The following is an 11395-nucleotide window of genomic DNA, read 5'->3' as shown; positions in this document are numbered from 1 at the left end:
CTATACAAGCACTCTTAAGAAGCTTGAGGTCTCTCTTTATTTTTTCGGTAAAGTTGGAGACCTCTCTCTCTCTCATAGGCCACATTGGCCTATTTACGTACGAGTATTAAGTACATATAACACACACACACAGAAATGGTGGATTGGATCATAATGGCATGCTAGCACATGACGTGCACATGTGCCATGTTCATACGTGTCCATGGTTATCTAATGACCACGAGTATTAAGTACATATAACACACACACACAGAAATGGTGGATTGGATCATAATGGCATGCTAGCACATGACGTGCACATGTGCCATGTTCATACGTGTCCATGGTTATCTAATGAGTTGGTCGATCCATGCCATACAAACACAATATTATGCTTTTGATACCCCATAGGGTATTTCAATGCTCTCTAGAGAGAGGAAACATACATATGTATATTATTATTATTATTATGAAAGGGAAGGGGGGGGGGGGGGGGGGGGTTGAACTCAACTTCTTATTCACCAGCCAGTCGGGTGAGTCAGTCCCAATCTTACGCTGTGGAATGAGTAACTTCCCACCCTCCCCTTTCTTTCTCAATGCATGATAGATAGTGGGATCGTTCTTTACCAATTCAATTCAACTAAAGATTTATCTTCTTTTCCTTCTTGCTTTTTGTGGGTTGTAGGATTGGCCCTTGGGTGTACCGTGTGGGGTGGGGCTGGGACCCACATCCAAAGGTAATTTCGTAAGCATCGCTGCCATTCTTTCTTTCTTTCCTTTCCTTTCCTTTTCCTTTCCTTTTCTTTTATTGCATCGCACTAATACATACGCTAGCCCTCCCTCCTTTCCTCGCAGCAGCAGTGCACTCACTCACCTTACACAACAGCAACAGCAACAGCAACAGCAACCACATCAAGAGGCGGAGCGACGGCACTCTAAATCGTGGTATGTATATACGTACCTGCCCTGCATTCATTCATATTAAGCCAGAAAAAAGGGGTGTTGTGCCGATCACTTACTTAGGATGTCAGATTTATAAATCCCCTGACCCGTTCTAGTCTTCTGGTTCCATTAAATCCAGTAACTATTTGCTTTGCGTTTCTGTGATGCACCTTACCCCTCGCCCCAACTATTCCAGGTTCTCCTCCAATCTTTGAATTTGGAAACTCCTCTCCCCTCCCCTCCCCTGCAATTCTGAGCTTTCACATCTAGAATGTAAGGAAGTTGAGTGAGTGTGTCCTAACAACAAGAGTTAAAGTGATACTGTATACTTACGAAAGTGCGTGCAGAGAACATGGTTTTCTTAGTAGCGGGGCACTACGGGTAATTGTTGTTTTCTGCTGCACACGAGTTCATATTTCGTACGATTACCAATTCAAATGCCATGAATTAACTTCATCGGAAACCCTGATGCGGATTGGGACGTCTCTGCAGAAAATGGCACAACTTTCAACAGTGGATCCTGCCCCAGGATCAGGCCGTGCAGGCCATGATGATGGTAATGACGAAGATTGTCATGATGATGACGAGAGCCTAGTTTTTGCCTTATCGAATCCCTATTTCTCATCGTATAACAATTCATCATCATCAGAAGCAGAGGCAGGGGGGGGTACTCTCGAATGGCTTGCTCCCCGGGTTTCTTTCTCCAGGGATTTCGCCAGATCTATTACAACTGCTGGTGGCGCAGCAGCAGCAGCAGCGGAAAGTATGAGTATATCTGACAAGTCCGAAGAGAGTGACATACAGTTGATGTCTGGCTGCTGTCCTAATGGGATCGGCTCTCCAGCCAGACAGCTGGCACCGATCGCTAATTCAAGCTGGAAAGGATCACCAACTGAATTCGAGTTCTCCAAGTCCACTACAGTAATCCGAGGCCAAGAGCATAGCGCTGTCCACGATTTGCAATATCCCTGCATGTTGGCAGCTGATGAGCTCTTCTTCGATGGCAAACTCCGACCTCTCTACAGTAATGATAGCCCTCATTTGCAGAACAGTACTAATAATTCAGTTCGCTCCATCACATCGGAGTCCATCCTCGCAAACTGGAGCATGAAAACTAGTTTACATGCTTACTGCTCAGAAGAAGATGTGACGATGCAATTATACACTTGCCATGGCAGTGCTGGAACAACCGCGCCAGAGCAGGTAAGTTACAATTATATGGGTTATTCCGCTAGTAGCAGTGGAGCCGATGTAATGAGGACAGAATTAGCCCAACATCCTATTTCACCCAAGGCGCCCACATGCACTAGCAGGTGGAAAGAACTGTTGGGGCTCAAGAAAGTTCAGATTCATGAATATAACAACAACAACAATAATAATAAACATAGCAGATCAGAGTTATCAAGCAGGGGCACCGACAGCATTAAATTGATGATGCGAAAAGGTATGAGATCCTCAGATCCTCAGCTGCTTGCCCCAGGCAGAAGGTCGCTTGACAGTGTTACGGATCTGAAAGCTCATGTAGCAACAGCGGCACTTGGGGTAAATGCGTCGGCAGCACTTGAGGCTTCAGACAGTCTAATTTCAGGTGGAAATTTCCACAACGATCACCAACGCCATATTACAGGAGCAGCCGTTGGTTCTATAAGCCCTAGTGCCCTCTTCTTGTGTAGCTCCAGCACTCATGATCAGTATTCTCAATTTGCAGATCCGGCAAATGCTATGCTGCAGCCGGACCCTGAACTCTGTCCAACGACAAGTTTAATGATGGTGAGGAGGCAGCAGCAGCAGCAGCAGCAGCAGCAGCAGCAGGCGGCTCAAAGCAGAAGCAGCAGCAGCAGCAGCTGGGACATGTCTGGAAGCAGGTCATCCAAAAGCTCAGATGACTCAGAGGGCATGATGAATACTATGGAGTTACATCACGTCCAGAAAACAGTTAATGTAGTAGGGATTGGGGCCTCTGTTAAGCATAGAAATAACAACAGCAACTCTAATAATATGATCAATACATCTATTAGAGCTAGATGCCCAGGTATATGCGAGCAGATGCGAGTAACGAGGCCCGGGGCTGCAAAAAGTGCTACAGCATCTAGTACCTGTAATGTAGGGGATGAGGGGCTACTTTCGGCGAGCCAAGGAAGAACTTCACTGGACAGCAGATCATCAGGCGCTGGGAAGGCTATAAACTGCTCTAGTAGCAGCTCTACACTTCTAGCTGCTGAGACTTCAGAGAGTAATAATAGTTCGACTACTAGTTCCGGAGGTGCTGACAGTAGGAATAAGAATTTGAATAAGAAAGCGGTAGACACGAGACAGCAGCCTTTTAATGTTCAACATCATCATGTTCATGTGAGGGGTTTGGACAGAAGCTACAGCAGCCCCAAACCTTTGAAGAGGAGGTCGAATCATCAGCAGGCGCTGATAAAACCTGGGGGTGTAGCTCATCATGGTAATAGGCAGATGCGATCATCGGCATCATTATCATCATCGTCGTCATATTCATCTAGCGGCGGGATCGGGATAGGTGCGTGTGAATATCTGCATCATGGATCTCATGTATTAACTAGCCGCTCCCTTGAGAGGTCCACCTCTTATTCTGCTGCAGCTGCTGTTAGAGTCACCCCTGTTATGTATATTACGCCTGGCTTCAGAAAAGCCTCCAAAATTAATGGTACCATGTTCAATGGTCTCACTCATCTCTTTTCCTCCAAAAAAGACAAGCCTGCTGCCGAGCAGCTGCATTAAATATAATAATGCTAACAACAATGCCCTCCTCCTCCTCCTCCTCCTCCTCCTCGAAAACCCTAAACCCAAAACTCTGAACCTTAAACCCTAAACCCTCCCTGCTCTTGTCGTCCTCATCACCATTGTCAAATGTTGACATCATATATTTTTTGGTGGCTTTCCTTCGTTATTGGGGTTGTATTATATGATATATCAGAGGCGACCTGTGTGATTATTTCCTTGGGCTTGGAACTTATGTTTCTGTCTTTTTTTTTTATCCGCCATTTTCTTATTGGTGTACATGTCATTTGGAACCAGAAGAAATTACTTTTACTTTATTCAACTCTTCTTAGTTCAATTTCACAACCGAAACATCATACAACAATTATAAAGCTATTCTTAAATTTGGAGCACAATAAGTTTTTTCTTATTTAATTCTCTCGGTAAGAATGAATGAAATCATTACTTAGAGAAAATTCCAAAACATGTTTAATAATAATCTTAACAAAATTTCATTTTATGGCTTTTGAGAAGTCTTCAATGTCAACGACATGCTTAGGTAGGGTTCATACAAAATTATATTGACATGCTTTGTATGAACAAAACGTTAATGTTTGGTTTGAGCAACAAAATGTTTTTCTAACAAATGAGGATTAAAAGATAAATTCTCACGAGTTACTAAATCTTTTATGGTTACTATGTTGTCAGTGGAACCCATAAGTTATTTGAATGTGTTCGGAGGTTGGATTAGGTTTTGAATGTGCAACAATGTTAAGCGATTGTCATACATAACACAACCCACGACCCACAAAGACATCAACACTGATTAAGACACCAAGGATTAACACAAGAACAAAAAAAAGGGAAGTAAAGTAAAGTTGCTCTAGAGCTTTTCAGCAAGAGGCCACCCCAATGTAAAAGGGGACAAGCTCTTTAGAAAAGCTATAAAAGTCCCTTTTTGTGACTTATTAGCTTCTTCTAGATCCTTACTTCGAAAAGTTGTTTATGAAATTAAGCTTGACCTCTCTATCTTCCTTTTTCTCCTCCTTCATATTAATTAGTTATTGGTGTTAATCACTTCAAAGAGACACAAAAATCATGTGTTTTGACTATTTAGTAATCGAGGTATGGTTAATGCATTATCATGAGTATTTATTTACATACATATCTTGAAATAGTTAATGCCTAAGCTTTTGAAGTGTTTTCGTTAACTTCTTACTAACATAGTCTTTGTGAGAGAAGAGAGTGAGAGTTTGCAAAGTTAGAGGTTCGCCAAGCTAGCTACTCGCGAGTGTTTGTTTGACAATTGCTCTTGCCCAATGCCCTCAATTTCAGACACTTAGATTTGACTCATCTATTTTAGATTTGGTGTTGGACTACACTTGAAGTCTTCAATGAACTTCCCTTAAGCTCCCGAGATAAGTTTCACCAATCTAAGGAGAGGCTAAGCACCGTCCAAATAAATCAAACAAACAACCACCGTCCACAAATAGTGACACGATCTGATTGGCACGCTGACAAGAAGTAATAGCCAATACAACAAAAAATAAATAATAGCAACCAAATACACGAGGCTTTACTTGGAAACCCCAACTCGAGGAGAAAACCACAGGACCCTTAGGGTAGCAGAACTTCCACTATAACTCAGTTTACAAGTGGGTACAAACTCCCTAGATATCACTAGAGGAATCCACAATCACCAAGTCTCAGGAGTCTCTTGGTAATAACTTGCCATGGATTGGGTACCTCAATTGGATCTCATCCAATATTATATGAGCAAGACATGTTTAGACTCCTCTAAGAGGATAAAGAGATGAATATTTTATTGAGAACATCGTCATACCAGGGAAGATGGTTTCATCCTAAGACTTAATGACATGAATATTCATGTACCCGATGGATAGAGACATGCCATAGAGGTTGGGGTTAAGCGATCCATATGATACACATAGAAGATTTGTCAGATGGCTTTATACAACAACCTAGCTACATGGATAACAATCTAGCTACATGGATACTCATACATCCCGTGAGCTCAAACACGTAGATAGTCAGATGCACATTCCTCCCATAAACAAGATATTGACACCAGGAAACAAGAGGAATGCCGCTAGATTCTGTCAAGTAGAGCCGGAGAAATAGATTAGTTGATAAGTGTCATTTGGTTGAATTACATCCTTGAATGCATTATTGCATATTATATAATGAGAGGATCTGGAGTACCCTCCTGCAGCACTAAGTTTATTCCCTAGGGAGGAAATTAGTGCCCTTCTAGAGAGATTTATGTGCTTCTTGAAATCTAGCTAGCTACCTGCACTCACACCCTTGTACTCCTCAGTACCCGCCTCCCATACCTTAGTAGTGTTAACTCAGTGGATAATCTGTAACGTATATTGTTTCCAAACAATAGACCATTTCTTTCCTACTTATTCCCATTCACAAAATATATCGAGGCATGTGATAACCTGTTTGCTATAGTGATACAATTAATTATAAAGTTGTGACATCAGTATGACAGCAAGTTACATCAGGCGTTTGAACTTTCCAAGTCCATCCTGATATGTTGCAGAGTATTTAGGATAATCTTACTGACTGTATCCATAGACTCCATAGTACTTGATAGAACAGTGCTTACTGGGTTGACAGATGGTTTTCCGGGTGATTTGGACATGTGGTTCACAACAGTCTGAAATGAAACTGTTAGAAGGGAATTGCTGGGCAATGTATTGGACGACTTTCTTAACCCAATATTCGACACAGAAACACCATCAGTGTTCAGCATGGAGGTCGTTCCATGATTCTCTAATGGACCATCAGGAAGAATCGCAAAACCAGAAGGCAGTAGAAGAAAATCTGATGGGTCTTCACCTCGTAACACTCTCGTGATCGTTGTGAAATCCACTGGCATGTATACCAGGAGTGAACAAGATTCGTCTATCCAACTCTCTTGAAGGATGAGAATATTGCTTTGACTTGGGCCCTACACAACGACATATAATATAAGGGGTTAGTTGAAACACCACAATCAATATGCAAAGCCCTAAACCCTAAGACAACTAAGTAATGCAAGGCGATCCAAGGTAAAGGTAATGATAATATGCTCTTACATTCACACGAAGAAGCGAGACACCGCTTCCAGGATTTTGGCCCTTGCCAATGTGGCTCATTTCCTGAGCACTGCCATTCGCCAGCACATTCCTCTATAGAAAAGAACTATCAAGCATGCTTTAATAGATGCTCATACCCAGAGACAAGTGTGCAGAGAAGTATCATTAATCACTGACCTGAGATCGGTACTTTTCACTTCTCAGAAACTCAAATACTCGGTGATGAGGGAAAGGGAGCCAAGTTGATGTTGCTGCACAAAGGATAATGCCATCTCCTGCATTATCTCGTACCATAAAATGGATGTCATTCCCATTGGTTTGTGGAAGATCAATCCAAGACCCATTTGAAGCTGCACTCACGTTCGAACAAAACCTATTGACCATTTTCTTTGCAAGACGAAGAGTGGAACGCCGTCCTTCCAGTGTGTTTATGACTGCAAAATTTTTAAAATAATCAAAAGCTTAACCAGAGTTACTGTGTGAGCCATAACACACGCAAGACAAGCTTGGTACCTCCGAGATCACGAGTTGTGGCCATGTTTGTAGCAAGCAGGCTGCCAATATCCTCACAGTAGTGTTGCAATGCACAAACCCATCTCTTGGCTCCAAAAGCCGAGCCACTGCTGAGAAAGGGCAAGTAAACATGACTCGAGCTGTGCTGATTAACTTCCACATGTTCCAACCAGATAACCTGTCAGGCAATCAGTGGGACTGGGTTCATTACAAGAAAGAAGGACCAGAATGAAAAGAAAGTAAAATAAAAGACGCTATACCTGAGAGTGTCCATTGAGCATCTCTCGAATCACACAACCAGAGGGACGTCGCCGGCATTGGAGGAGGCATGGGGGAGGTTTATCACTCAAACAGTCCATGGATACATCTACCACGACCCACAGCTTATCAGCAACATGCTTGCAAAAGCGTAGAAAATACATTTCTCGTGTTTGCAGGAGAGGAGAAAGAACTTGGAGTTCTGCATACATCTGTACTAGGGTTGGAAAGAGCATTAATTAGATTATGTACAATATTTGCACAATTCAAATTGAAATTGACAAGATCGCTTACCAGCTGCAAAGCCCCATCAAGAGTTACACCTGTGCCTGGCGAAACAACTTTGATAGTGAGAGCTTTGGAAATGATGCTTGGGAACATTAGCATCCATTTATTCTGGCCAAGACACGGTGTGTTTGCACAAGAATTAAGAAACAGCAGGGTATCCGATGTAAAAAGACCATTAGCCAAAAGCATATAATTAAACCACCTACCGCATCCATGAGGGCATCCAAAAGAACCAGGCTGCTCATAGTAGCAACTCCAGTGTGTCTGCTGGCCTCAGTGACTAGCCCTGGTGTCTGCATCCCCATCCTGCCTGAGAACCGCGTCGTGTAAGCATCAGTGTCCAGAGCTTGATCACCCACCCCTCTCTTGATCCACAAGGGCTCTTCAGCTTGAACCATTAGGAGAATCTCCTGCAAAGCGCTGTCCGCCAAATCCATGACGGCAGCTTTGTCAGTCCCTGAGATGCCTCCTGGCCAGCTCAGCGCAACACCCAGCAATGTTTGTGGGGGATTCCTTTGCTGCTGCTGCTGCTGCTCCTCCTCCCTTTTAATTCCAGTCACCATGTTGTCTTGAAAGGTGGGACGCCTCCCCACGGCCAGCTCCAGAGATAGAGAATCGTGGAATACGTTCACACACAGTGGGCCACCATTCGCAGCAGCTTGTGCTGCAGCAGCATGCTCCATCTGTTATTAATATGTGGCGGGGCCCTTGTCACTTGGACGTTTGAAGAAATATCATAGTACAAAGTTTGTAAAATTATCTCAAAACTTCAGACAGCCACTTATCTGTACCTCCTCACCCATGCTTACTGTTCCTCTTTTCATTTCGTCATCGATTGCTTCCTGTTGCATTAACGTAGACTCACTACAGGAGGCTAATTTTTGTTTGATTGTTTCCCGTATTGTAACATTCTCAGCTCGCAACCTATCAATCTCCGCTCTGAGCTGTGTGTTGTCATACCGTTCTTGCAGGTTCTGATGATACAAACAGAAATACAGTAAATTTCTCTGGTTAGTCATCCAAATAAGGCGCATAATTGATACCTTATTTCATACGACGTATCCTACTTTCATCTGATTCCGACGATTCTGGAACCAGAACTTCACTTGCCGCATGTTCAAGCCTAGCATAGCACTTAGCCGCTCTCGCTGCCTTTGATCTGGATGAGCACATTGCTTAAAGAACCTACCAACGAAAATCAGGTGGGTTAGCATTATGCATGTAATTAATTAAGAGTATCATTTCCAACCAAGACCACCCACACTTACAGTTCCAACTGGTGAATTTGTTCAGCAGTATGACGTTGATACCGTTTCTTCTTCCACATTTCCTCAGACTCTTGGTCGTCACCAGAGCCAGTTTCTTCCATGTTCTTTCCAGAACCATTGTCATGCTCATCTTGTGAAGCGTCGCGATCTTCTCTGGACCCTGCTTCAGAATTCCTCCCGAAACCATTTTCTAGTTCTGTTCTTCGTAGAACTTGTCCGGTTTCCTGACTACTGATGCCGGCTACTAGCTGGTTCAATCCTGGAATTGGAATGTCTTTTGATTTCCCTCTAGTTTGAGCATGTCCTTCGATGTCCTTGCCCACGCGATGCTGCAACAGTTGCAGATGATGAACGACTTCCGACATGGGAGCAGCTGAGTACGTTCCCACAGCCAGCTCCAGAGACAGCACATCAGGTGCAACTGCCGCCAGTGGTATCGCCAGATGAGGACCACTAGAATTAGTCATGGGCAAGGATCTACCAAACGTCTTTGGCAATGCTCGCTCAAGCTGCACAAAAGAAAGAAAAAATGACGAAGTTATATACCCTGCCTGATATGAGTCACTGTCATTCTTTTATCCATCCACGGCAGTAAGTAAGTACATTTTTTAAAAATTATCTTCATTGACTATCTAACCTCCTCTTTGAATCTTGCACTTTCTGCATGTTTTTTTTCTGTCGACTCATTGATATCTTGCTGATACAAACTGCTGGGGCCTGGCTCATGAGTGGGTGAACTGGAACAGCGCGTCACGGTTTCCGCATCCTCAATTGTAACATCCCCTGCTTTCATCCTCTTGACCTTCGCTCTAAGCTGTGTATTTTCAGAAAGCTCTTGGAGGGCCTGATGAAGAAAGCCATGACCCATAATCCACTCCCTTAAAAAAAACCATAAATTTTTATGGTCCCACGAAGCTACATACAAGAATACTCACATTCAATGGCACGAAGCCATGCATACCTTCACCTGGATACGCTTATTCTGGAACCAGACTTTGATTTGCTCTTCATTCATTCCAAGTGCATCGCTTAACTCTTGCCGGAGCTTTTTATCGGGCAGGTTGCATCGTTTGAACACACTAGAAAACGAAAGATGACCTTTACAACGAATTACATCGCTGATTTAACTCATAAAAAGTCATGTTCGATTTAACTCACGATTCGAGCTCACAGATTTGTTGTGGCGTATGGCGGTGACATCGCTGGCGTTTGGATCCATGTTCATCAAAGTCATGTTCGTGATCTTGATCATCGTCTCCAGAGGCACCATGAATATCATCATCCCCCATGCTTCTTCGGGAGCTGTTACCCTCATCATCTATTACGTTCTGTGATGGCTCATCTGCACCCGAACTACCTGTTTTGACAGTGCCACTCATCTTTTGGGAGACCTTCACTTCTCTATTTACGATCCCTATGCTACTAGTAGCAGTTCCGTCCTGAATCAGCTTCACCTCCTGCACCTCAGGATCAGGCTCATCTTTCACCGCCACCAGCTTTACCAACTCGGGTACCAAAATACATCCCTGATCGTTATTTGCTGAGCCAGTTGTGTCCATGGATGGCCTAATGCAACATTATATCATCATCATTATTACTGCTACTACTACTACTACTACTACTACTACTACTACTACTACTACTACTACTACGATGATTCATATGACATGAGGAACCACCCATACGATCAATCATACACTTGACCACTGCTTACCACCTACCCGGAGGTTCAATTTCCCACATCTACATCCTCTCCCTCCCTCCCTACCTCCCTGTCTCTCAAAATCAAGGGCATTTCTTATCTCCATCCACCCTTCAACGTTTCAAAATTTCTATGCTCTCTCTCTCTCTCTCTCTCTCTGGAGAACGATGCGCAGCAGGTGAGAGGAGAAAGTAAAAGCATGAAGACCAGGAAAACATTAATAAATTCCACTCTTGTCTCTCACACACGCATTCCAATTTATTCTCTTTGAAAACACACACACACACACTCTCTCTCTCTCTCTTTCTGGACCATCGTCTGTATGGTGGTAGTGGTGGTGGTGGTCCGCCTGTCCATCCTCACCCCCCGTCCAAAGAATAAAACATTGGTATGTCAGCCTTTACTTCAAAGTTCAGGCCCTTTTTCTTTTATATTCCTCTCAAAATTTGCATTATAAATACAAACTACAACATACTATAGTGTACATATATAGATCGAGCGCGACAAAGAGGACATTTCCTCAATAATTACCCACTTGTTCTCATCATCAGCATTAAGGATGGATGTACTACTAAGAAGAACACACACACACACACACACTCAATCCACATGAG

The 11395-nt window shown here is 43.3% G+C and overlaps 2 protein-coding genes across 6 annotated transcripts; one reads left to right on the top strand and one right to left on the bottom strand.

Moving 5' to 3' along the window:
• The first annotated feature begins 826 nt into the window (after nucleotides 1-826).
• Nucleotides 827-3988, top strand: LOC147853414 (uncharacterized). 2 transcript variants are annotated; one of them, XM_087332510.1, is made up of 2 exons: nucleotides 827-924; nucleotides 1269-3988. In XM_087332510.1, the coding sequence occupies exon 2, from the start codon at nucleotides 1390-1392 to the stop codon at nucleotides 3664-3666; it is 2277 nt and encodes a 758-aa protein (XP_087188636.1). In that variant the 5' UTR covers nucleotides 827-924; nucleotides 1269-1389; the 3' UTR covers nucleotides 3667-3988. The 2 variants fall into 2 exon arrangements, with proteins under 2 accessions (XP_087188636.1, XP_087188637.1); XM_087332511.1 differs by having other exon boundaries at nucleotides 828-924; nucleotides 1414-3988.
• A 1772-nt stretch (nucleotides 3989-5760) lies between these two features.
• Nucleotides 5761-10689, bottom strand: LOC147853413 (homeobox-leucine zipper protein HDG2-like). 4 transcript variants are annotated; one of them, XM_087332149.1, is made up of 13 exons: nucleotides 10238-10689; nucleotides 10041-10158; nucleotides 9717-9923; nucleotides 9080-9588; nucleotides 8879-8996; nucleotides 8593-8785; nucleotides 8018-8475; nucleotides 7818-7919; nucleotides 7526-7735; nucleotides 7266-7443; nucleotides 6930-7186; nucleotides 6753-6845; nucleotides 5761-6625 (listed from the first exon to the last, which is right to left on the bottom strand). In XM_087332149.1, the coding sequence occupies exons 1-13, from the start codon at nucleotides 10636-10638 to the stop codon at nucleotides 6173-6175; spliced, it is 3297 nt and encodes a 1098-aa protein (XP_087188275.1). In that variant the 5' UTR covers nucleotides 10639-10689; the 3' UTR covers nucleotides 5761-6172. The 4 variants fall into 4 exon arrangements, with proteins under 4 accessions (XP_087188275.1, XP_087188273.1, XP_087188276.1 ...); XM_087332147.1 differs by having other exon boundaries at nucleotides 8018-8494; nucleotides 8603-8785; XM_087332150.1 differs by lacking the exon at nucleotides 10238-10689 and having other exon boundaries at nucleotides 8018-8494; nucleotides 8603-8785; nucleotides 9717-9957.
• Nucleotides 10690-11395: the final 706 nt, after the last annotated feature.

This window comes from Azolla caroliniana, unplaced genomic scaffold (assembly GCF_043228905.1).
Source record: "Azolla caroliniana isolate FFs.n. ecotype wild unplaced genomic scaffold, voAzoCaro1.0.p SCAF_16, whole genome shotgun sequence".
Classification (NCBI taxonomy): Eukaryota; Viridiplantae; Streptophyta; class Polypodiopsida; order Salviniales; family Salviniaceae; genus Azolla; species Azolla caroliniana.
Note: the sequence above shows the minus strand (reverse complement) of the source record. Positions and strands in the feature narration are given on the sequence as shown.